Source organism: Mus musculus, chromosome 7 (assembly GCF_000001635.26).
Source record: "Mus musculus strain C57BL/6J chromosome 7, GRCm38.p6 C57BL/6J".
Lineage (NCBI taxonomy): Eukaryota > Metazoa > Chordata > Mammalia > Rodentia > Muridae > Mus > Mus musculus.
This window is the reverse complement of record NC_000073.6, coordinates 135,689,401-135,716,450: the sequence shown is the minus strand read 5'-3', so window position 1 is coordinate 135,716,450 and position 27,050 is coordinate 135,689,401. Positions and strand designations below refer to the sequence as shown.

The following is a 27,050-nucleotide window of genomic DNA, read 5'->3' as shown; positions in this document are numbered from 1 at the left end:
AGCCTTGGCGCGGAACCGCCTAGGCGGACAGTCGGGGCTGGACGGGGCGGCGGGTGGCGGGTGGCGGGCACTTGGGACGCGGGCGGCGGGAGTGCGGGTCTGGTCGGGGCGGAGCGAAGGCCGCGGGTGGCCGTGGTCGGTCCTCCGCGGCTAAGGAGCCGAGGGCTCCGACGCGGGCTGCGCCCGGTGAGCGGCGGCCAGAGCTAACTTGCGCTGACTGGACCAGCTGAGGAGCGGCCCGGCGGGGCGACTGCGAGCTTCACCGAGAGGCTTCTCCGCCCTGGTCCGCAGTCCCGACGGCCGGGCGGACCATGGCGTCCTCGGCTCACCTGGTCACCATCAAGCGGAGCGGCGATGACGGCGCACACTTCCCGCTGAGCCTCAGCTCCTGCCTGTTTGGAAGGTGAGTGCGCGCCGGGGCTGAGGTGACCCGGGGCGGCGACCCCGCGGCCCAACCCCCCTCTGCGTTTGACAGGGTTGTCCCTGTGGCTTGTTCGGAAGTCACGCTCATGCATTGGGAGCTTCCAAATGGAATCGGGATTTTACACTCGGTAGACGCGAGGCTGACGTCGGTGTCCCGCAACTTCCGCACTGTCGTTCTCAGGCAGCCGGCTGTGGCTCTGGATGTTTCGGGAAACATCAGATAGGAGAACCCTGCTCGGGTGCTCTGGGAGAGTCCCCTCTCACCCTCCCCCGTCGGTCGGATGGCAATCTTCCCTGAGGCCTTCCAGGCAGTGGCTGGTGTTGCCACTTCTGCAAACGTTGACCCTTATGGCTTTCTGCCGCGTTTGAAATGTTACTTGAGAGGATGCTTTTAAGAAAACTCGTCTTTCCTAACACCATGCAGATTGGTGACTAGGTTTTAGATTGTTTTGTTTGTCTCCCAGTAGATTAAATTCCAAGACAAGGTCTGCCTTGTTAATGGTTACATCTCTAGGGTCCCATATGGCGACTGACACTTAAGATCAATCAGTGTGTGGCACAGGATGAGTGGTAGGAAGATGGCGATCTGGCAAGAATGGTAGTTCTCAGACATTTGACAAAGTCTGGTGACAGATTTTCATGTCACCCTGGGAGAGGTGCCTGCCGTTAGTTAGTACTGCTGAGTAAGGACAGAGACATGGTGTATTTGACAGTCGAGGAAGTATCTGGTCCAGAATGTCTGTGGTCTTTTGTATCTAGTATGGATTGTGGTGATCTTTTTGCTCCGTAAAACGGGGTTCGAACATATGGTCTTTCTGCCTGGTGTTTTGAAACCCAAAACCTCTGTTTTCTTGAGAGTAAGAACTTCCTGTCAGAGTAAAGAACTTTCTATAACTTTGTTGTTGTTTAAAAGAAGAGAGTACAAATTCTTGTCACAAGTGTCATTCATTTTGATTATTCTGCAATATTACTTAAATATACTTTTAACAAGTTTAAAAAAATTTAAATCAATTTGCATTTGGTTATGTGGTATTTATTGTAAGAGGTATGCTTAGACTCCAGAGGTTCATAGGAAAGCAGACAGTATATAGAGTATAGTCTGGCTTTTAAAGTTCACGATGGAGCTACCAGCGAAAGTCCTGGTTTGTGGCTGGATTAGAATTGTCCCTTCTGTGCTGTGCCACCACAATGCTAGCTTTCCAGAAAGACATTCTAATCTAGATACTGATTGTGGATTAGTGTTTGTGTTGTGAAGACATCTGAGTCTGTCAACTCGGTGTCGTTCTAAAATGACTCGCATAGATTAGCTGTGTGCCCCATACCCAAGTGATATATACAACTATAGCTGAATAGCAACATGGGTGCTGGTATAGATCTTTTGTGTATGAAGAAACTGAGGCATTGATTAGCCACAGCACATTTTATGCTAGTAGTCTTCTGTGTCCTTAAACACCCATATTGTTATAAACACATTACAAAGGTCTTCTAAGCTGGGTAGTGGTGGCACCCGCCTTTAGTCCCAGCATTTGGGAGGCAGAGGCAGGTGAATTTCAGAGTTGGAGGACAGCCTGGTCTACAAAGTGAGTTCCAGAACAACAGGGCTACACAGAGAAACCCTGTCTTGAAAAAAAAATCAAAAAGCCAACCAACCAAACAACCAACCAAACAAAAAAACCCAAAGTTCTCCTAAACTGACAGAAAGTTCTCTTTTATTTGTGTCTTGTAATTATAACTACTTACATGAAAAGTAATTGTGTGTGCTAGTATTTTCTAATATAATTATTCTGAAGTACTAGAAGTCTCCATCTTTTATGGTTTCATAGGCAGTACTTGTGAACATTGCCCTGCCCCTCATATCTTGTCAGTCCTTGTGTCGTTACACTTATAATATAAACATACTAGTCAAATTCTGCTAATATTTTGAAAACTTGAGGGTTTCTTTTTTTTTGTTGCATACCCTCATAAATCCCTTACTTTTTTGTATTAAGGAGTATTGAATGTGACATTCGTATCCAGCTGCCTGTAGTGTCAAAAAGACATTGCAAAATTGAAGTCAAAGAGCAAGAGGTAAGTTGGCTTTGGAAATCAACTCTTAAAGCTTTTGAAGGTGACTTGAAGCAAGTCCTTAGTGTTTGCCTCTCCTCTCTCCTCGTAGGCAATATTATATAATTTCAGTTCTACCAATCCAACTCAAGTAAACGGGGTTACTATAGATGAGCCTGTGAGGCTGAGACATGGAGACATAATAACCATCATTGACCGCTCCTTTAGGTGAGTGAAAGCCAACTGGATGAGTTCTGAACACTGTGCTTTCGTTAATCACAAACTAGTACCATGGTTTGATCCTTTTTTGGTGTTGGTGGATGTTAGAAATGTCTCACTCTGTGTGTGTGTGTGTGTGTGTGTGTGTGTGTGTGTGTGTGAGCGCACACATACATGTCCATGCAGGTGCTTGGGCCTGGGCCTGTGGAGAATAGAGGACAAGCTCAGATGTGGTCCTCGGGATCTGGGTCAGTTTTCCCCCCCTTTTTGATCAGGGTCTCTTAACAGGCCTAGGATTCACCAAGTAACGGGCGAGATTGGCTAGACACCCGAGCCCGGGGCCCTCCTGTCTTTGCTTTCCCAGTGTTGATGGCGCATCTTAAAGTTCCTAGCTCCTAGTCCCTTTGAGAGAGTGTGTTTGGCCCTTAAAGAACAATTTTGTTATACTGAGGCAATTGGGCTGCATCCTAACTTAGGACTAATGTCATTATAATAAGGAAAGATTAGCATACAGGGGAGCAAGTGAGTGAAGGAAAGTGCTGTGTAAGAGACAGAAAGAAGGCGGCCGGTCCAGGAGACCCAGAGGAGCCATTCCTACAGATGCCTTGGACTTGGCCTTCCAGCCAGAATTGTGAGCAGCAAATTTCTGTTGTTTAAGGTACTCTGTCTGTGTTTTAATTATTGGAGTCCTAGCCGACTAATACACCACAGCCAAGTCACAAGGGAAACTTCTGCAACTCTGTGTGTGTGTGTCCAGCCTCTCTAATCACAACTTTTTTCTTAGTAAGCCTCCATGGTGGCTGTAAAAGACAGGTATCTTTGGAGACTTGCTACGTGCTTGTGGGTGTTAGTGGCATTTTAATAAGGGTGTTGCTGTGTTTTTCTTTTAACCTAGCTAGTTCCCAAATAATTGTAACTGGGCTATTTATTATATTTATTTAACAAGCTTTAAGGGCCAACAACTGAGCAATATTACTCTATTTTAATCCTTTATGCTAATCTGGCTACCACCCAGCCAAAATCTCTGTGATATTTGCATTTTAGTACTGACTTGAGTCTCTGGGCTCCAGGTGTTTCTCATGGTGTCTCTTTAGATTCTCAGGTTGTCTAATCTTCACCTATCCCTTCCCTCCCCTCCCCTCCCCTCCCCTCCCCCCCTCCCCTCCCCTCCCCTCCCCTCTCCTCCCTTTTCTCTCTTTCTCCCTTCTCTTTTCCCCTGGCTAGATGGAAGTTCAGCCCTGTTCTCTCCCCTTCTCAGTCACTGGCTGATCATCTAGCTTTGTTGACCAATTGGGGAAATAAGTGGGGAACATTGCTTACACAACATAGAGACAGGAGATTCTTAGAATAAGGTTTGCAACCAGAAATGGGGGCACAGAAGTCAGCATTGGAATAATACAAGGATATCTTTACACAGGGCACAATAACATTATGCCTACATGTGGGCCTCTAAGCACTATAGTTACCATAAAGCTTTGTGTGCTTATGTCTGACTAATGTTCTTGTGTGTGTGTGGTTTATAGCATGTTTGGTGTCTTTGGCTTGTTTCTTCTCACAATATAGGTATTTCATTAACATAGCACTGTATATCCTATAACATGTAAGAGTATTCACAATTTATTCATCCTTGATTGAGAATTTGAGTGATTTCCAGTAGAAATCTGTCAAGAATTTATTTGTAATCAAATGCCCCCCCCCATTTCCTGTATTTGAAAATGGTATTCTACAACTACAGAATACAGTGTTCTTTCTGTAGCCCTATTAAATTCTCTCTCTTTCTCTCTCTCTCCTTTTGGTTTTATGAGACAGGGTTTCTCTGTGTAGCCCTGGCTGTCCTGGAACTCACTCTGTAGACCAGGCTGGCCTCGAACTCAGAAATCCGCCTGCCTCTGCCTCCCAAGTGCTGGGATTAAAGGTGTGGGCCACCACACCCGGCTAAATTCTCTATTCTTAATAATTATTTTATTATTTCCCTGCTTAGTAGTTTAAGAGATATTAAAATCACGTTGAGGATTTGTTCATTTTTCTCTTAATTTTCTTTAATTAATTTATCTTTTACTTTTAATTAATTTGTTTTCCCTACCACAAATTCAGAATTCGTTGCCATTTGAAATATCTCTTACTTTTAGTTACATATTTTGCCTTAGTGATTTCTTTGATTGAAAAATATAAATACATTAATTCCTTATGCTTACATAATATAACCTTTTTGCCTCTGTACTTTCAACTCTAATTTTTAAGGCTTTTGTTGTGTCTAGGAACCTGTTGTTGCGTAGCTTAACTTTAGATAGACTTTCTATTTTAAAGATATAATATCTTGGTGGATTTACCTTTAAGTCTTTATAAAATGAACGTTGCCTCTTTGAACAATTTGAAGGGGCATTTTTATTGACTAGACTCTTTAAAAGAGACTCTGTTCAGCACTGTGATAACTTGGAGAAGGGTTTCAGATCTTACATAGACAGCATCTCAATTCAAATTAAGCCACTTCACTGAGGTACCAAAGTTTCTGTGGTGCACAGTAAAGGATTTCAGTTCTGAATTGATCACTAAGATCTATTATGATTCTAGTGCCAGCTTCGTAGGATGTGCCTGTCCTCTAGGGAGAGTGGAGAAGTGTAGTGATCATAATTCTGGACCGTAGCTTTGTAACTTTCCATTATATATACGTTTTTAGAATTAAAAACGTTTCTTTTTTTTTTTTCCATTTTTTATTAGGTATTTAGCTCATTTACAAAACATTTCTTTGTGTAAGCTAATGTTCTGAACAAAGCCTAGAGTTGTTTCAGAGTTTGCATCTATAACACTTGACTCTGGATGTTTACATTCCTCACCTGACTCTTGTGCACTGTAGGTATGAAGATGGAAATCATGAGGATGGAAGCAAGCCAACAGAATTTCCAGGAAAGTCCCTTGGAAAGGTGAGGGGAAATGCTCAGGTGTGACCTTGATTCTTGTGTCATGATGGGAACTCATTTATATGTTTTAACAAGTGATTTCTCACTTTTCAACTGGTGACCAGGAATGGCTTTCTGATTATAGCAGAAAAATGTAAGCAACAAGATCAGGGAATAAGTTGGCTGTAAGCACAGTAAAGTAACCTGAAACCAAACAGACATAGGCATGTTAGGAGTATGTGGCAACCACCGACCACTTTATGTTCATGGGTACCTCAGTTAGTCTTTGCCCCAGGTTTGAGACCTAAGAGAAATAAAAGGGAGAGACATCTGATGAGTCACTTTGTCTCCTACTCTTGCTCCTGTCCATAACATTGTGCAAAGTGAGTGCTGGAGAAACTTCCTAGTTCAGAAAGTGAGTCTAGTGCTTGTCACATGAGGGAATCCTGTCACTTGACATATCAGCAAGATTACTGCCACTGGGGCCGTTGACTAAAGCACAATTCTGGAGACAAGATTTGGAATTCAGTAGCTTTAGGGTAATTCTCAAGAGTCTTTGTCACTCCTTTTAAAATGGTAGTCAGAATAGTACCATGAAGTAGCTGCAGCCCCACCTATGTTTAGCAACAGGTACTCTTCCTTCAAGATTTAAATATTTATATCCATGTGAAAGATTGCTTCTTCCTTAGAGGAGCCCAGTGCTTGTTGACCTCTGGTGGATGCTATTTTTTATGGTGACCCATCAGTCACCATTCAACTTGTTATTAGGTGTAACAAAATAAAATTATTGATGGTAGATCTGTAGGATAGACAAGTACAACTTAATAGTTGATGAACTCTTTGGTTATTAATCTGTATTAAAACTAAGCACTAAAATTTAATACAAATAGTGTGATAGTAATTACTAGGAGTTTCATGCCTCTTTAATATAATCATGCAAAAATTTCAGGACTGGGAAGATAGCTCTATATAAAATGCTTTTTCTGTAAGAAGGTGCCCCTGAGTTTGATCCCCTGGGACCCATGGAAACAAATTTGGGTGTGGTATGATCACACCTATAATCCCCATCACTGAGAAGGCAGAGAGATAGGAGGATTGCTGGTGTTTGGTGGCCAGATAATCTAGCCAAATTGGTGACGTTCAGGTTTAGTTTGTTCTCACTCCCTAGAAATAAGATGGTAAGCATTTGAGAAATATACTTAGTATCAATTTTGTTCACAGCACACACAAACATGTATTCTTCGCCCCCAGAATAATTCCATGTTCCGGAATATGTAGGCACTGGAATATGTCTATTGGTTCAGAAAGTGTTTAATTTGATATCTGGGCTTTGAAGTTACAGTGCACATGGATGTGCTGCCCTTTGTGTGTCTGAAGTTCCTGGCTGTCTGCTACACAGCAGATATCTGTTAGGAATGAGAGCACGGGTGCTGGTGGAATTGCAGCTTAGGACATCCCGAGTCCATTTCTGGTTAAACTTAGGGCATCTGTAGTTTGCCCTGTGGTGAGTTAACAGATGGAGGAACTTAATTTTAACTTTGCTTCTTCCTTCATATGACGTTGGAAGATAAAGAAGTTCTACACTGGGACACAGGGGCCTGGAGAGATGTCCAGAGTCCCCGAGTTCATTTCCCAGCAACAATATGGTGGCTTACAACCATCTGTTATGGGATCATATGCCCTCTTCTGGTATATCTGAAGAGAGGTACAGTGTATTCATATAAATAAATCAAAACAACAACCAAAAAAACTATGCTGCTTTTCCAGAGGACCCAAGTTCAGTTCCGGGCACCCACATTGGCAGTTCACCCACACAAATGTGCCTGTATACGTATACATATACATAAATACAAAAATAAACCTTAAAGAAAAGAAAGCTCTACGTCAGCTAAGAAGTCATGACTACTCGCTTTCACGTCACTTGGCTGTATTTCTCAAGCCTCTAAAAGTAATAAAGCAGGTTGACAAATAATGTAATTAATGAGAAGTTTTCATTGTTTAGAAATGACCACACTAAAAAGGCACTTACATTCTTGTTCTTATCTTTTAATGTGTAGGAACCATCAAGGCGAGCCTCAAGAGATAGCTTCTGTGCTGACCCTGGTTGGTATTGGTTGCGTTCTGTTCTGGGACTCTCAGCATCAGACTGCTGTGACAGTGGCAAGGGTGGGATTATGGGGACACAGACATAAAATTCCTGGTCTCCCAAACTCCTAAGAGTTTTATTTTATTTTATTTTATTTTATTTTATTTTATTTAAAATACCAAACCAAAGCAGAGAGCTGGGAAACTTGTTCCCGAGTGCTTGCTCTTTTAGTTGCCCAGTTAATCCTGAGCTGTCTGGTGGGATTTGTTACATCACTGGATGTTCAGAGCTAATGAGCTTATTAAGATGGAAATATCATAAGACAAGGGTAAGGAATTAATTTGTGGACTAAATGAAAAGCTAGGATACAAGGAAGTTTAAAATATGGAACTGGATTTCAGAAATTTTAAATCACTGAGAATTTGTTGAACTTCTGTTTCTTATTTCATATTTATTGCCAAGATGGGGAAGGTCAAGATACCAAAGCTTCAAAAATGACTGCTTCAAGAAGATCTTTTGTGTATGCCAAGGGCCTTTCTGCAGATAGCCCTGCCTCAGATGGCTCAAAGAACAGTGTTAGCCAAGACTCATCAGGGCATGTAGAACAGCACACTGGCAGAAACATAGTAGAGCCCACTTCTGGGGATCTCTTTAAGAAGTCCAGGTCTACAGGGAGCAGTTACAGGGAACCGAAGTCTTCTCCTACACAGAGCCTTAGCAATAGCAACGAAAAGGAATCTCCCTTTGAGAAACTTTATCAATCAATGAAGGAAGAGTTGGATGTAAAATCCCAGAAATCTTGTAGGAAATCAGAACCCCAACCTGACCGTGCAGCAGAGGAATCGCGGGAGACACAGCTATTGGTGTCAGGCAGGGCAAGAGCAAAGTCTAGTGGAAGCACCCCTGTTACTGCAGCCTCTTCACCCAAAGTAGGAAAGATCTGGACTGAGAGATGGCGCGGTGGAATGGTGCCTGTCCAGACTTCCACAGAGACAGCTAAAATGAAGACCCCTGTGCGGCATTCACAGCAACTTAAGGATGAAGACTCTCGTGTTACTGGCAGACGACATTCTGTGAATCTGGATGAAGGTGAAAGTGCCCAGGCAGTCCATAAAACAGTCACTCCTGGGAAACTGGCGACTAGAAACCAAGCTGCGGTGGAGGCTGGGGATGTTGCCAGCCCCGCTGATACACCAGAACATTCCTCTTCCAAAAAGAGAAGTATTCCTGCAAAGGTAGAGGCTCCATCTGCAGAGACACAAAAGCGGCTCTCTTTAACTCAGCGCCTTGTTCCAGGTGAAAAGAAAACTCCCAAGGGTTCCTTCAGCAAGCCTGAGAAACTGGCCACAGCCGCCGAACAGACTTGCTCTGGCCTACCTGGTCTTAGTTCCGTTGATATCAGCAACTTTGGTGATTCCATTAGTAAGTTATTTTATGTAGATCTACTTTCCCTAATAGGTTACTATCTATCTTATGTATTATGAGTTAATAAAGTGTTTGTTTAGTGTAACCAGCTGTGTGCTAAAGAACCCACTAAGTACTCTGATACAGGAAGAAGCAAGCTTTATCGGATGTATGGGTACTAAAGACTTTGTCATTTATAAAGAGGCGTAATAGAGTAGGTGCAACGAGTGCAGGAGGGAACCATATCACAGAAACTACTTCAGGAAAAGAAAATGTGACTTTTCTTTTGCAATATAAGGGCTTTAATCATAATAGCTTTTCATTTAGTGCCCCATTTTGAATACCAGTTATATATTGTGGGATTGTTTCTTGGGACTAAGTCCTTTGAGCCATCCTTGAACATAGTAGCTCATGGGTGTTCAATCTCTTCTCAGTCTCTTTCCTTTTGTTTTTGGTTTTTTGAGACAGGGTTTCTCCATGTAGCCTTGACTGTTCTGGAACTCCCTCCAGACCACTCTGGCCTCTGCCTCCTGAGTGCTGGGATTAAAGCTGTGTGCCACCACCGTCCGGCTTGTTCCCAGCCTCTTACTAGCACTTTATTGTAGACACTGGACTGGACTCGGGTTTCTATACCAGCAAAGTTCCAGACACTTCCAAGGCATTAACATGTTGTTGTTGTTAAGTTTTTTACTACATTTACTTATTTTTGTATATGGGGGAAAGGGAACATAAGAATGTGGCATGGTGCTCATGCAAGAGTCCAAGGACAACTTGTAGGGGTCAGTTCTCTCCTTCCACCATGTTCCATCTTGGTTCCATGGATTGGCCTCAGGTCCTTAGGCTTGGCAGCAAAGCCCCCTTACTTGCTGAGACATCTCACCACCTAGAGAAAGCCTTCTCTATCTCTCTTTACAAACGGGAAGTGACCACCCAAGGCTACATCGTGAGCAGCCTTGTGGCATCTTCCTGCATACTTTGTTTCATGCTGGCTTAAAGAAAGGAAAGCTCACCAGGCATATAACTTTTATATCAGGCACAGCTTCTGCTGGTGACCTGTTGGTGTGGCTATCTGTCAGTGACACTTGTACCCATCAGCCAGTGTTTGGTTGAAACTCATAATGGAGTGCCAGGCCTGGACAAGGAGTTTTTGTAGACTATTCAGGAAGTTGTATAATGGGTTTGGGTTGCATGAAGCACAAGCAAAACCGAAGGTATTTTGCCTGCTCATATAGTTCACTCATAAGGCAGATCTGGGTCTGGCCCATGTGTGTGTGTCTTTTATCAAGTTCCTCGGGGCACTGCTCAGGTTCTGCCTCTTCTGCTGTGAGCAGATGACTTTCTTAAGGTAATCACAATCAATTTTCAGTTTTAAGGGGAACTTCCATTCTCTCCAGTTGTCGTGCAATGCATCTGGTTTCTCTTGAGATCTTTTAGGAAGTCCCGAGGCTGCTCTGGCTTCCGTTTTATGAATAAAGGCGCCATGTTTCAGTGTCTTTGCAGTGCATTACTTTTTCATGCTATTTTGAAATAAATCCTCATTGCTGGCATGGCGTTTATATTGCTCTTTTCATGTGTTTGCATTCCTTACTTCAGACAAGAGTGAGGGAATGCCTATGAAGAGAAGACGTGTATCCTTTGGTGGACATCTAAGACCTGAATTATTTGATGAAAACTTGCCTCCTAATACACCACTGAAAAGAGGAGAAACGCCAACCAAGAGGAAGTCTCTTGGCACTCACAGCCCAGCTGTCCTCAAGACAATCATCAAGGTTAGTTGGACAGTCAGCATTGTGTTTGTACCTCGTATCTCACAGATGGTTCATTCCATCCAAAATCAGGCAGAGGTAAAGGGTAACTGAGATCTTATTTCTTCTCTGTCACTTGTCTCATGCCCAGTAACAACTATATATATGGGTTCTCAGGCAGTTCTGGAAGGTGAGGCAGGGTGCTGGGCACTTTTCCTTTGAAGAAGACCCTGACACACCACAGGGCCATATGACCCTGGTACACACTGGCATCATTTAAAAGAATCTGAAGACAGCAGCATATGTGACCACAAGGATTGCTTTGTTTTGGGGAAGTACAGGGGCATTGAGGTGGGAAGGGAAGTCCTTGGTAACCATCTCTCTTCTGCACATGGAGCCCTCGCCACTGTTCTATTGCTTTTCCTTGCTGGCTGCAAAGCTCAGTTTCCTAAAAGGGCCCTGCACAGCTTTATTCTTTTAGTACCAAAAAGACTTAGAGGCACACCTAACATCTTCTTCCCTTGTTTCACCTCCCAGAAATGAGTAGCCCTCTCCAGGCCCACTCCAGGGCTAGTGTCAGCTGAGCTGAAATTGGAATGCCTTCTTCCACTGAGTAGTGTCCCTGTTTCCATCAGAAATAGACTCCACTGGTGCATATGTCCCTTTCCTCTGCTTAAATGAGTGGGGCAACTGACCCCTTTCTTATCCTTGAAAGACAGAGCCACTGGTGCTTCAGAATTTAAAAGCTACACAGTTTGCTGTAAAGGTTTTAAATTAGGTATTCCAGAGATGTTAACCTCCTTGGTCAGATTTTTCATAAATGACTCTGCCTTGTCAGGAACGGCCCCAGTCTCCAGGGAAACAAGAGTCTCCTGGGATAACGCCACCGAGGACAAATGATCAAAGACGCAGATCAGGCAGGACTTCCAGTGGAAGCAAATTCTTATGTGAGACAGACATTCCCAAGAAAGCAGGCAGGAAGAGCGGTAACCTGCCTGCGAAGAGAGCATCCATCAGCCGGAGTCAGCATGGCATTCTACAGATGATTTGCTCCAAAAGGCGAAGTGGAGCTTCTGAAGCCAACTTGATTGGTTAGTGCTGTATGGGCAGACAGAGCTCAAACTCAACTTTCTTATGCTGGAGTTTGAAAAGTTCACCATTTTTTCCTTTAAACAGTTGCAAAATCATGGGCTGATGTTGTAAAACTTGGCGTGAAACAAACACAAACGAAAGTTGCGAAACATGTCCCTCAAAAGCAGACGAGCAAGAGACAAAGAAGACCCAGCACTCCAAAGGTATATAGGGCTTCAGCCATGCACTGCTTTTATTTTCAGTTGTCTTAGGCTTGTATTGTTCATGCTGTGATATTTTGTTTGTCTTGCTTTTGTCTGCAGAAACCCACAAGCAATCTTCACAATCAATTTACTACAGGCCATGCAAACTCTCCCTGTACCATTGTAGTAGGTAGAGCGCAGATTGAAAAAGTAAGTGTGCCTGCCCGACCCTACAAAATGCTGAATAACTTGATGCTAAACCGAAAAGTGGACTTCAGTGAAGATCTGTCAGGTAAATGTAGTCACATTTACAAGAAGGCCGGTAGTCACAGCCTTTTTGATCTTTCTGTTTGTGATTTCCTTAATGCTTCTTATCTCCATCTCACGCCCTGTCTTACAACCTTTGAACCCTAGCTGGGAGCCTGGTAGCAACCAATGAGTGACTACAGAATAACCCATCACGCCAGCTTTCTGCTGTCATAATATTCAAAGATGAAGTTGGTTGGGAGTAGAAGACAGGTCTCAGTCAATTTAGGGGATCTGTGTCCTACAGGAAGCAGGGATGGAAATCTCACGTGCATAGACTGAGCAGTGTGCGTACAGGAGATGGAAAGGTGCATTGTGGTATGAGGATGGTCAGGTGTTCCTCTCTTTTCCGAGGAGTTGCACTGATGGCTGACCCCAGGGAATAAGTGGATTTAGAACAGTGTTAATGATTCTCCAAGATTCACTTTCTTTCTAGTGAGCGTAACTGCTTGCTAAGAGGAAGCCAAGTAAGGAAGGGTTTTCTGAGCTATTGATAATTGAATTGTTTTCACTGTTTTGAGTATCAGTGAAGGTGTAACTGGCTGGCTTAGACTTATTCTCAAGAAAGCAGATTTGTCTCGAGTTCCTCAATATGTGATAGTTTCTGGAAGAGAATTATGATTTGAACTGAGTAGGTAGAATCTTATTTTTATTTGCTGCAGATTGGGAATTGAAAATGACCAAATACCTCAGTGTATAATAGCCCTTACAAGAACTGTATTTTGAGGCAGGCGGTGGTGGTGCATGCCTTTAATCCTAGCACTTGGGAGGCAGAGGCCAGCCTGGTCTACAGAGTGAGTTCCAGGACAATCAGGGCTACACAGAAGACCCTGTCTCCAAAACAAAACAAAACAAAAAAAAAACCCTGCATTTTGGATCAATTTATTTATCTTTATAAAGATAAAAACAAAAAATGAATCAAGTATATTATGTAATTATATAAATTGAGGATGATATATAATCTATTTATATTATATTTTAAAAACTCTCAAAGATGAATAAGATTTTAAATCCGTGGTGCCTGAGACAGTGAATTGTCTTGAGGGTTCCTTTCTTCTATACTTGTCCTTGGGTTCAGACATTTCTCATCTCTTGGTGTAGGCAGCCCCTTCTTTCTTTTTTTCTTGAGATAGAGTCTTACTATTCAGGTTAACCTAAAACATAAAGAGATCTGCCTACCCCTGCTTTCTTAGGGCTACCATGCCTGGCCTGGCAGCTTCCATTTTAAAACATTCGAAGGTAAACCCTGATGTTTCAAGTAAGCAAGTAAGGCCCTGAAGGCTATGGAAAAAGGAGACTTTGAACAGGCAAGTTCAGATAGACACTTCAACAGTTCCCAGACCCATTCTGTGGCGAATGCCAGCTCAAGTTCTCATTCTTTGGAGCCAACCAGACAGAAGCATGACACTTGAGCTTTTCAGGGAGCTCAGTCATCCATATGGAATTATGTCACTACGGCCTTTCTGATGTCAACGTGAGTAGGGAGGGATGATACTTCGATTAGAGTGTGTGTGTGCGCGCGAGTGTGTGTTCTTGATGAGCCTGAAAATGGTCAGTGTTGTGTCAGTATTCTAAACTGTAGAAATGTATTATTTGTACTTAGGATTTAGATCTGAGAAACTTCTTGAGGGTATAACAAGGCCCCTGGGTCATGGATTTCCAGATATCAGTACTCCGAGGAGAGGTACCCATACCTAAATTTTGTCCCTTTGCTGGGGCTTGTTTTGGGGAACTAGTTTAGAAAATGACAGAGGTCAACTAAATCACTGGATTTCCTTTTCCATAGGAGAGGGTTAGAGAAGTTGGCTCTATGTGTTGTTGGGTTTGTCTGTTTGTTTGTTTGTTTTCTTTAATTTTTACGAGCATATTAACAAAAATCAACATTTTAATGAGATGATGCATACCTGGAATCTGAAAACTTGTTTTTGTCATCTACATTGTTTTGCATGGGGAATGAGATAATGTAAGCCATGTTTCCAATGTTTTCCTTTATCAGGACTAACTGAAATGTTCAAGACTCCAGTGAAGGAGAAGCAGCAGCAGATGAGTGATACAGGCTCCGTACTTTCCAATTCAGCGAATTTGTCTGAAAGACAATTGCAAGTAACTAATTCAGGAGACATACCTGAGCCCATCACCACAGAGATTTTGGGTTGGTTTATTTGTCTTTTCCAATGTTAAACTTTGGAATGGAGACTTGAAGACTGCCTTTTCTTTATAGACAATACTGGGTTCCTTCTCTACAATAGCTTTTCCTGGTGAAATGCCGTTTCCACTTTCTCTGTTCTGTTTTCAAGCAGACTTTGCAATTTTCTAAGCCTTAATCATTGACCTAGCTTGATAGGAAGTATTATTCACTCAGTTAGTAAGTCTAAATGGTGTCTGTATTGCTTTCAACTTCTTCGTTATAGGAGGAAAGAGATACAAACAGTACACTTGTCCTGCTATGTTTATATATAAATTACACAAAATAAAAATTATTGCAAGGATAGAGATGTAACTCGATTGGTAGAGTGCTTGCCTGGCATTTGGGAAACTCTGGGCTACGTCTATAGCATTGCAGAGACTTTGTAGTATATGGCTTTAATTCAAGGACTTGGAAGGAGGTAGGAGGGTCACAACTGCTTCCATGCAGAATTGGATTTGGATATTAAACAAGTACAGTAGAATCTATTACTTCATTAGTGAATCAAGATAATAAGTGACTGTTTCAGAAAAAATATTGCCTGTATTCAGGTCCATGTCACACATGTTGGCAGGCTTTAGAGGACCCTTCTTAAGGATACTTCACAATGGCTCTTCTCTGTTACCAAATAATATTTAATAGATCATAAATAGAACAGGGTCGAGATCATCTAGGAACTGCTTGGTAGAAAAGAAGCTAAATTATTGGTTCTTATATACTTCCTAAAGATAAAATAATAAGCTGATACTAGGTGGTGAAAAATGATACATTTTTTTATGTATATATTTTTCTTTCTTATAGGAGAAAAAGTGCTATCCAGTACTCGGAATGCAGCAAAGCAGCAGTCTGATAGATATTCTGCAAGTCCTACCTTAAGACGGCGGAGCATCAAACATGAAAACACAGTGCAAACTCCTAAGAATGTCCATAACATTACTGACCTTGAGAAGAAGACTCCGGTCTCTGAGACAGAGCCCCTGAAGACTGCATCGAGTGTGAGCAAGTTAAGAAGATCTAGAGAGCTCAGACATACCCTTGTGGAAACTATGAATGAAAAAACAGAAGCAGTCCTTGCTGAGAACACCACAGCAAGACATTTAAGGGGGACATTTCGAGAACAAAAAGTAGATCAACAGGTGCAGGACAATGAAAACGCTCCTCAAAGATGCAAGGAAAGTGGTGAATTAAGTGAAGGTTCAGAAAAGACATCAGCTAGGAGATCAAGTGCCAGGAAGCAGAAGCCGACAAAAGACTTACTAGGAAGTCAGATGGTCACCCAAACAGCAGACTATGCTGAGGAACTACTTAGTCAAGGACAAGGAACCATACAAAACCTAGAGGAATCCATGCACATGCAAAACACATCAATAAGTGAGGATCAAGGAATTACAGAAAAGAAAGTGAACATAATAGTATATGCAACCAAAGAGAAGCACTCGCCAAAGACCCCTGGCAAAAAGGCACAACCTCTAGAAGGGCCAGCTGGTCTCAAGGAACACTTTGAAACACCAAACCCCAAAGATAAACCTATAACGGAAGACAGAACTAGAGTCCTTTGCAAATCACCACAAGTCACAACAGAGAATATCACAACAAACACAAAGCCACAGACTAGCACATCTGGGAAGAAAGTAGACATGAAGGAAGAAAGCTCTGCCTTGACAAAACGTATACATATGCCAGGGGAATCCAGGCATAATCCCAAAATTTTAAAACTTGAGTGTGAGGATATCAAAGCTTTGAAGCAATCTGAAAATGAAATGCTGACCTCAACAGTAAATGGAAGCAAGAGGACTTTAGAAAAATCTAAAAAAAAGGCTCAGCCCCTGGAAGACCTGACTTGTTTCCAGGAACTCTTTATATCACCAGTTCCTACTAACATAATCAAAAAAATTCCCAGCAAATCTCCACACACACAACCAGTCAGAACCCCAGCGAGCACAAAGAGACTCTCCAAGACAGGTCTCAGTAAAGTGGATGTGAGACAAGAACCTTCAACACTTGGGAAAAGAACGAAGTCACCAGGCAGAGCCCCAGGCACACCAGCACCAGTGCAGGAAGAAAATGACAGCACAGCCTTCATGGAAACTCCAAAGCAGAAACTGGATTTTGCAGGGAATTCATCAGGGAGTAAGAGAAGGTCACGAACATCTAAGAACAGGTCTCAGCCCCTAGAAGACCTGGATGGCTTCCAAGAACTCTTCCAAACACCAGCTGGTGCCAGTGACTCAGTGACTGTTGAGGAAAGTGCAAAGATATCTTTGGAATCTTCACAAGCAGAACCAGTCAAAACCCCGGCAAGCACAAAGAGACGGTCTAAGATGAGTCTCATGAAAGTGGATATGAAAGAACTTTCCATACTTGAGAAACAAACACAGTCACGAGGCAGAGACGCAGGCACACCAGCACCAATGCAGGAAGGAAATGGCACCACAGCCATTATGGAAACTCCAAAGCAGAAACTGGATTTCACAGGAAATTCAACAGGACATAAGAGGAGGCCACGGACACCTAAGATCAGAGCTCAGCCCCTAGAAGACCTGGATGGCTTCCAAGAACTCTTCCAAACACCAGCTGGTGCTAATGACTCAGTGACTGTTGAGGAAAGTGCAAAGATGTCTTTGGAATCTTCACAAGCAGAACCAGTCAAAACCCCGGCAAGCACAAAGAGACTCTCCAAGACAGATCTCAGTAAGGTGGATGTGAGAGAAGACCCTTCAATACTTGGGAAAAAAACAAAGTCACCAGGCAGAGCCCCAGGTACACCAGCACCAGTGCAGGAAGAAAATGACTGCACAGCCTACATGGAAACTCCAAAGCAGAAACTGGAGTCTATAGAAAATTTAACAGGGCTTAGGAAACAGTCCAGAACACCTAAAGACATCACTGGTTTCCAGGATAGTTTCCAAATACCAGATCATGCTAATGGCCCATTAGTGGTTGTCAAAACCAAAAAAATGTTCTTTAATTCTCCACAACCAGAAAGTGCCATAACCCGAAAGAGCAGAGAGAGACAGTCTAGGGCAAGTATAAGTAAAATAGATGTTAAAGAAGAACTTTTAGAATCAGAGGAACACCTACAATTAGGAGAAGGTGTAGACACATTTCAGGTATCCACCAACAAAGTCATTAGATCATCTAGGAAACCTGCAAAGCGTAAACTGGATTCAACAGCTGGTATGCCTAACAGCAAGAGGATGCGCTGTTCTTCAAAGGATAACACACCATGCCTAGAAGACCTGAATGGCTTCCAAGAGCTCTTCCAAATGCCAGGCTATGCTAATGACTCTTTGACCACTGGAATCTCAACAATGCTTGCTAGATCACCACAATTAGGACCAGTTAGAACCCAAATCAACAAAAAGAGTCTGCCCAAGATCATCTTGAGAAAAATGGATGTGACAGAAGAAATTTCAGGTCTCTGGAAGCAGTCACTGGGCAGAGTCCACACCACACAAGAGCAGGAGGATAATGCAATCAAAGCAATTATGGAGATTCCAAAGGAAACACTGCAGACTGCAGCAGATGGAACTAGGCTTACCAGACAGCCACAAACACCTAAGGAAAAAGTTCAACCGCTGGAAGATCACAGTGTCTTCCAAGAACTCTTCCAAACATCACGCTACTGTTCTGATCCATTAATTGGTAACAAACAAACAAGAATGTCCTTGAGATCTCCACAACCAGGATTTGTTAGAACTCCACGAACCTCAAAGAGACTGGCTAAGACAAGTGTTGGGAATATTGCTGTGAGAGAAAAGATCTCTCCAGTGAGTCTGCCACAGTGTGCTACAGGGGAGGTTGTACACATACCCATAGGGCCAGAAGATGACACAGAGAACAAAGGTGTGAAGGAATCCACACCTCAGACACTGGACTCATCAGCAAGTCGAACTGTCAGCAAGAGGCAGCAAGGGGCACATGAGGAAAGGCCTCAGTTCTCAGGAGACTTATTTCATCCCCAAGAGCTCTTTCAAACACCAGCCAGTGGCAAAGACCCAGTAACTGTTGATGAAACTACAAAAATAGCTCTGCAGTCTCCACAACCAGGACATATCATAAACCCAGCAAGCATGAAGAGACAGTCCAACATGAGTCTCAGGAAAGACATGAGAGAATTTTCCATACTTGAAAAACAAACACAGTCACGAGGCAGAGACGCAGGCACACCAGCACCAATGCAGGAAGAAAATGGCACCACAGCCATTATGGAAACACCAAAGCAGAAACTGGATTTCATAGGAAATTCAACAGGACATAAGAGGAGGCCTCGGACACCCAAAAACAGGGCTCAGCCCCTAGAAGACCTGGATGGCTTCCAAGAACTCTTTCAAACACCAGCTGGTGCCAGTGACCCTGTGAGTGTTGAAGAAAGTGCAAAGATATCTTTGGCATCTTCACAAGCAGAACCAGTCAGAACCCCAGCAAGTACAAAGAGACGCTCCAAGACAGGTCTCAGTAAAGTGGATGTGAGACAAGAACCTTCAACACTTGGGAAAAGAATGAAGTCACTAGGCAGAGCCCCAGGCACACCAGCACCAGTGCAGGAAGAAAATGACAGCACAGCCTTCATGGAAACTCCAAAGCAGAAACTGGATTTCACAGGAAATTCATCAGGACATAAGAGGAGGCCACAGACACCTAAGATCAGGGCTCAGCCCCTAGAAGACCTGGATGGCTTCCAAGAACTCTTCCAAACACCAGCTGGTGCCAATGACTCAGTGACTGTTGAGGAAAGTGTAAAGATGTCTTTGGAATCTTCACAAGCAGAACCAGTCAAAACCCCGGCAAGCACAAAGAGACTCTCCAAGACAGGTCTCAGTAAGGTGGATGTGAGAGAAGACCCTTCAATACTTGAGAAAAAAACAAAGTCACCAGGCACACCAGCACCAGTGCAGGAAGAAAATGACTGCACAGCCTTCATGGAAACTCCAAAGCAGAAACTGGATTTCACAGGAAATTCATCAGGACATAAGAGGAGGCCACGGACACCTAAGATCAGAGCTCAGCCCCTAGAAGACCTGGATGGCTTCCAAGAACTCTTCCAAACACCAGCTGGTGCTAGTGACTCAGTGACTGTTGAGGAAAGTGCAAAGATGTCTTTGGAATCTTCACAAGCAAAACCAGTCAAAACCCCGGCAAGCACAAAGAGACTCTCCAAGACAGGTCTCAGTAAGGTGGATGTGAGAGAAGACCCTTCAACACTTGGGAAAAAAACAAAGTCACCAGGCAGAGCCCCAGGCACACCAGCACCAGTGCAGGAAGAAAATGACAGCACAGCCTTCATGGAAACTCCAAAGCAGAAACTGGATTTTGCAGAGAATTCATCAGGGAGTAAGAGAAGGTCACGAACATCTAAGAACAGGTCTCAGCCCCTAGAAGACCTGGATGGCTTCCAAGAACTCTTCCAAACACCAGCTGGTGCCAGTAACCCTGTGAGTGTTGAAGAAAGTGCAAAGATATCTTTGGAATCTTCACAAGCAGAACCAGTCAGAACCCGGGCAAGCACAAAGAGACTTTCCAAGACAGGTCTCAATAAGATGGATGTGAGAGAAGGGCACTCTCCGCTCAGTAAGTCAAGCTGTGCATCACAGAAAGTCATGCAAACCCTCACACTTGGAGAAGATCATGGCAGAGAGACCAAAGATGGGAAGGTATTGTTAGCTCAGAAATTGGAACCAGCAATATATGTTACTCGTGGCAAGAGGCAGCAAAGGTCATGTAAGAAAAGGTCCCAGTCCCCAGAAGACCTCTCTGGTGTTCAGGAGGTCTTCCAAACATCAGGCCATAACAAGGATTCAGTGACAGTGGACAATCTTGCAAAACTGCCCAGCTCGTCTCCACCACTAGAGCCAACAGACACTTCAGTAACCTCACGGAGACAGGCCAGAACTGGTCTGAGGAAAGTTCACGTGAAAAATGAACTTTCAGGAGGCATAATGCATCCACAAATATCAGGGGAAATTGTGGACTTACCTAGAGAACCAGAAGGTGAAGGCAAAGTCATTAAAACAAGGAAGCAATCTGTAAAACGGAAATTGGACACAGAAGTCAATGTGCCTCGCAGTAAGAGGCAAAGAATTACAAGAGCAGAAAAGACCCTAGAGGATCTGCCTGGCTTCCAAGAGCTCTGCCAAGCTCCAAGCTTGGTAATGGACTCAGTTATTGTTGAGAAAACCCCAAAGATGCCCGACAAATCTCCAGAACCTGTGGATACAACTTCAGAGACACAGGCAAGAAGAAGACTCAGGAGACTGGTTGTTACTGAAGAGCCCATACCACAAAGAAAGACTACAAGAGTTGTAAGGCAAACCAGAAACACACAGAAAGAGCCCATAAGTGACAATCAAGGTATGGAAGAGTTTAAGGAATCTTCAGTACAGAAACAAGACCCAAGTGTAAGTTTAACTGGCAGGAGGAACCAACCAAGGACAGTTAAGGAGAAAACCCAACCCTTAGAAGAACTCACCAGTTTCCAAGAGGAAACTGCCAAAAGAATATCTTCCAAATCTCCACAACCGGAAGAGAAGGAAACCTTAGCAGGTTTAAAGAGGCAGCTCAGAATACAACTAATCAACGATGGTGTAAAAGAAGAGCCCACAGCACAGAGAAAGCAACCATCCAGGGAAACCAGGAACACACTCAAAGAGCCTGTAGGTGACAGTATAAATGTTGAAGAGGTTAAGAAGTCTACAAAGCAGAAAATTGATCCAGTAGCAAGTGTGCCTGTCAGCAAGAGGCCACGGAGGGTACCCAAGGAAAAGGCACAGGCCCTAGAATTGGCTGGTCTCAAAGGACCAATCCAAACCCTAGGCCACACTGATGAATCAGCAAGTGATAAAGGACCCACACAGATGCCCTGTAATTCTCTACAACCAGAGCAAGTTGACAGCTTCCAAAGCTCACCAAGGCGACCCAGGACAAGACGTGGGAAAGTAGAGGCAGATGAAGAGCCTTCAGCAGTAAGAAAGACAGTATCAACATCAAGGCAAACTATGCGATCCCGCAAGGTCCCTGAAATTGGTAACAATGGTACCCAAGTTTCAAAGGCCTCCATAAAGCAGACATTAGATACAGTAGCCAAAGTAACTGGCAGCAGGAGGCAGCTAAGGACACATAAGGATGGGGTTCAACCTCTTGAAGTGTTAGGTGACTCCAAAGAAATAACCCAAATATCAGATCACTCTGAGAAACTAGCACATGACACCAGTATCCTTAAGAGCACTCAACAGCAAAAGCCAGACTCAGTAAAACCTCTGAGAACATGCAGAAGAGTGCTGAGGGCCTCTAAAGAGGACCCCAAGGAAGTGTTGGTGGACACCAGAGACCATGCAACATTACAAAGCAAAAGCAACCCTTTGCTGTCCCCGAAGAGGAAGTCTGCAAGAGATGGAAGCATTGTGAGAACCAGGGCTTTGCGCTCTTTAGCACCAAAGCAGGAAGCAACAGATGAGAAGCCTGTACCTGAGAAAAAAAGGGCTGCTTCCAGCAAGAGGCATGTATCACCTGAGCCTGTGAAGATGAAACACCTGAAAATCGTGTCAAACAAACTTGAATCTGTGGAAGAGCAGGTTAGCACTGTTATGAAAACAGAAGAAATGGAAGCCAAAAGAGAAAATCCTGTCACTCCAGATCAGGTGATGCGGATGGACATAGTGGGTGCTTGTCAGGGAGGGTGGATTTTGCTGCAGTTATTTGTGTATAGCTGGGAGTTTTTCCACATTCATTTCCTTACAGTTTTCATTTATCACCATTAATAGCTGTAGCCAGTGATCCCTTGGGGATTTGTACAAGGAATAGACTAACTCCTAAATGTTTTCCTCTCTGGAAAAGAGCTGATCAAAAGTGGCTGTAGTAGTTCTCAGGGAGTGGATGAATTCCATGTATAACTAATTTGAAGAGTTAATCAGGGAACAGGTGGCCAGTGTTGTTCTGTGTATGTGACAGTGTCTATTAAGGATGCAGGTGCTGCTAAGGTTTATCTATCCTTGAGATGGAATGAAACAGGGAGGTCACCATGGCACCCTTCAAAGATTGCCGGGCCTTGTACCTTAATGATCTTTAAAGGATCAGCAGTTCATTTACTGCCTTTGTGATGGGCATTCTTCAGTAGTATGAACTGGAATGTTTTTGATATGCATTATGATTGACATCCTGGAATTATAATTTGTTAGTATGTATTCTTTTTCCATAGGAACAAAGTAGCCAAGGCATTGCCTTGAATATCATAGATAACTCTTAGCAAATTAATCAATATAAAATTTGTTATTTTCTCTTTTTATATTTTTGCTTCTTTTTTTTTTTTCCTGATGGATCTTTTAGATTTCACTAATTTTGTGGTTGTCTTCTCATTCCCTTACAAAACACCCCAGAACTCTAGGTACCGAAAGAAAACCAATGTAAAACAGCCAAGGCCCAAGTTTGATGCATCTGCAGAGAATGTCGGGATAAAGAAAAACGAGAAGACTATGAAGACTGCCTCCCAGGAGACAGAGCTGCAGAATCCAGATGATGGAGCCAAGAAATCTACATCTCGGGGCCAAGTCAGTGGGAAAAGAACATGCTTGAGGTCTAGAGGAACGACTGAGATGCCCCAGCCTTGTGAAGCAGAAGAGAAAACAAGCAAACCAGCTGCAGAAATCTTGATAAAGCCTCAGGAAGAGAAAGGAGTCTCTGGAGAGTCTGATGTTAGGTGTTTGAGGTCCAGAAAAACTAGAGTCGCTTTGGACAGTGAACCTAAGCCAAGGGTAACTCGTGGAACCAAGAAAGATGCAAAAACTCTGAAGGAGGTAAGGACCCTTGCTGTCTTATATTGTGTGAGACCCAGAACATTCTAATCTTTATGCCCAGGTTACAAAGGCAAATAAGGACATGCCAGCAGCTCCTGCTATGCTAGTGGGAAAGCCATCATTCGGGCCACTTACTTTCTTGTGTCTGTTTTGGTAATTCCACTTTGAATAGTGAATTTACCTATTGAGGGTTTCATTCCAGAAGAGCTAGCTATTTATATCTAATACCATTTTCTGATGTTTGTGATGTGGCTTATCTTGGTTATAGATGACATTTTCAGCCTCTCTATGTTGGCAACACTTAACTAAAACAAAGGTGGGCATGTCAGGACCTCAAAAGATTTCCTTTAAAATAGCAGAATGAGTTGGCTCAGCAGTTGAGAGCACCAAATACTCTTTCAAAGGAGCCAGTTGTTATTCCTAGGACTCACATGGCTCACAACTATCTGTAACTCCAGTTCCAGGGGATTTGATGGTCTCTTCTGACCTCCTTAAACACCAAGCAGGCATATGCATAGGTGAAGGCAAAAAACATAAAAATTAAAAGGAATAAATATGATTTAAAAAAAATAAATAAAAAGGCAGAATAAGCCCAGTATTGTCTATCTCCTAAGCAAATAAGTGAAAATAGGTAAATTCTCCTCAGTGGGAAGTGTGTTGTTTCAGCATCCCAAGCTCACAGTACTAAGCTAGTAGACTGTAAACCCATGTGCTGTCCGTGCTTTGCATCATTCCCAGTGGCGTGCTTGCATTAAGCAGTAGTCTAGGACCAGGTAAAGATGGGGTGGGCAGGAGTGACACATAATTGTTCTGGACATTCAAGTTGAACCTGAACATACTCTGAACATTCTGAAACAGCTGATGGGAGATAAAGGTATTGACAGCCGCTCGAGGCAGAGGTGTGCTGAGCTGGCAGTCCTACATGTGACTGGCACAGCACAAGAAGACCCAGGCTTTCCAGAGGTCATGAAACATCCCATATAGCTGAGGGATGGAGCAAGAGGCATGGAAGTCTAGTGCGAAGGTGCAGCTAAAGCACCCAGAATGGCGGCTCTCAACCTCCCAATGCTGTGACTCTTTAATACAGTTCTTCTGTGGTGATCCCCAACCATAAAATTATTTTATTGCTACTTGATCACTAATGTTGCTACTGTTATGAATCATAATGTAAATATCTGGTATGCATGATATCTGATATATGAAACAACCTGTGAAAGGGTTGTTTGACCCCCACAAAGGGCTTGAGAACCATGGAAGCGAGGCTCAGGAAAGGAGAGCAATACCCAGGAAGTGGAGGTGGCTGTCCGGAAGCAGAAACTATCTCATGGTGGCAAGCCTTCATTACAGACACCAAGACACACCAGGAACTCAGCCTCATAGGCTTAACAAGTATCTTATCTTTCCTCAGAGCTCTAAGCACAGCTTCATCACCTTGAAAGTAGTACTTTATCAGAAGGAAATAGAAGGAATAAAACCCAGGTTTTTTTAGTCAAATGATCCTGAACACAACAGGCAAGGCCTGAGGGTGATCAGGCCAGGTCATCGTGTCATAGACACTCAGGTCTCTTCTCCTCACTGGTGCCCAGCGGATGTCATACACTGACGAGTTTTCCCAGGACTATATCTTTCTTGTCTGTTCTGTTGTCCATAGGCCCAGATTCTACATATGTGTGTGTGGGAGGGGTGGGTGCTTCCTGGCGGTCCATCCTGCAAGTATGCTGGAGAAGCAAGCCTCTTATCTGGTGTGTGTGCCTTTCTAACATGTGTACAGTAGATCCATCTACCTGTTATTTTCTAGAATTCAACAGCATTCACATACCAAGATCTTCTTGTCCATACTGAGCCTCACACTTAAGAGTTCCTGTTTTCCGTCTCCCTTTCTTAACTGTCCATAATCACTCATAAAACTGTGTCTAAAGTATGCCCAGCATCACCCTCGGCTTTTTCTAATTTTTGTTGGATGGGCCTTGTGTTTATCAGGTACCAGAACTTTGGGTCATTTGCTCTAAGAGGCTATTGTGACCTTTTGCTTTCTGTAGATTGGATCCCCGCTTCCAGGTAGATGGGCCTGCCTCTATCTCCCCACTGCCTTAGAGGACCCACTATCCTTTTGCAGCCACATAGGAGACCTCAGGACACAGTGACTGTCCTTTGTCTGTGGGAAGTTGGCTTTAGGATACTTAAGTTTTCATCTAGGCCACAGTCAAATTTTGTGAATGATGTTTTTTAATTAGTGAACCACATACAGTGATAGAGACCGTGTATGCTTTAGAAACTTGTGAAAGAGCACAGAGTTTGAGTTTTAAAAACTAAGTTAAAAAAAAACATTTAGGAAGAAACAACCTTATGGTAAGCATTGTAAAAGGATTTCCAACTTTAATTTTTTTCTTTTTAAAAACACTTTGTAGCCAGGCAGTGGTGGTGCACACCTTTAATCCCAGCACTTGGGAGGCAGAGGCAGGTGGATTTCTGAGTTCGAGGCCAGCCTGGCCTACAGAGTGAGTTCCAGGACAGCCAGGGCTATACAGAGGAACCCTGTCTTGATAAACCAAACAAACAAAAAAGAAAAACACTTTGTTTTTGTTTTGTGGGTTTTTTTTTTTAATGTATACTGAGTATTTTGCCGTGTGTGTGTGTGTGTGTGTGTGTGTGTGTGTGTGTGTGTGTGTATCATGTGCTTGCCTGCGGAGGTCAGTCAGAAAAGGGCATCTGGTTCCCTGGATGGTTGTGAGCCACCATGTGGATGCTGGGAGTTAAACTTAGGTCCTCTGTAAGTGCAGAAAGTGCCCCTAGACACTGAGCCATCTTTCCAGACCTTCAATGTTAATTTATAGATGAGAGACCTGAATGACACCTAGTAAGGACAAGGGGCTCATTGAGTTGAGGTGATCACAAAAATTGTTCCTTCATATTATTTAGGAGTGTGGTTTTTTTTTTCCCAAACAGGATGAAGACATTGTATGCACCAAGAAGTTAAGAACAAGAAGTTAAGAACAAGAAGTTACCAGAAAAGTGAAACTATGTAGCAAAGACATTTAAGAAGGAAAAGTAAATTTGACTTAGTGATAAGTTCCAGTGTGGTTTTCACCTCCAGTGTAAAGATGAACTGTAAATACTACTGCTACTGCCTGAGTTTAAGGAAGGAAGCTTTGAGCTTTCCTGGTCATACTCTCTTCAGACGCCAATGGAGGTCATGAGGAAGATCACCAGGGATCTCAGCGCAATTACAGTTTAGGGGTGAGCAGGCAGAAATGTGGCCCTCTGTCCTATCCAATAAAGCTCTGAAATTCGCTGCCTCCTTTGGCCTCTCTGACAACTGCAGCTGCTCCCCTCTGCCCTCATGAAGGAGGGGAAGGTGGTGCCCCTCCATTCATTAGACATTGGTTGTGCAGTTATATCAGCCAACCTTACACAGGATGACTGTACGGTGGAGTGGTTGGTTTGTAGGCTACACCATTAGTCACTTACGCAAGTCAGCCTAATCCTCTGGGCCTGTGACCTTTGGGAGAAACATCTGACAAGGATGGCTGCCGAGCTCCCTTCAGGGGCACGGGTCGCTATGTTAAAGAGCGGTTGATGTCTGTGCTTTTCATTAGGCCTCTGTATTGAGTGGATTGGCTGCCTTGCCTGTGGAACCTTTGCTGCTGGGGAGTCTCCTGTCCCCACTGGAGTCTCCACT

At 43.4% G+C, this 27,050-nt stretch overlaps 1 protein-coding gene across 4 annotated transcripts; it reads left to right on the top strand.

The window, feature by feature from the left end:
• Positions 1-26,667, top strand: Mki67 (antigen identified by monoclonal antibody Ki 67). 4 transcript variants are annotated; one of them, XM_006507411.4, is made up of 14 exons: positions 35-403; positions 2,412-2,490; positions 2,579-2,694; positions 5,540-5,606; positions 7,640-7,685; positions 8,965-9,090; positions 10,666-10,841; positions 11,656-11,908; positions 11,994-12,112; positions 12,212-12,383; positions 14,394-14,549; positions 15,384-22,219; positions 22,955-23,371; positions 26,318-26,667. In XM_006507411.4, the coding sequence occupies exons 1-14, from the start codon at positions 312-314 to the stop codon at positions 26,360-26,362; spliced, it is 8,700 nt and encodes a 2,899-aa protein (XP_006507474.1). In that variant the 5' UTR covers positions 35-311; the 3' UTR covers positions 26,363-26,667. The 4 variants fall into 4 exon arrangements, with proteins under 4 accessions (XP_006507476.1, XP_006507474.1, NP_001074586.2 ...); NM_001081117.2 differs by having other exon boundaries at positions 72-403; positions 8,131-9,090; positions 26,318-26,663; XM_006507413.4 differs by lacking the exon at positions 8,965-9,090 and having other exon boundaries at positions 1-403.
• The last annotated feature ends 383 nt before the right edge of the window (positions 26,668-27,050 follow it).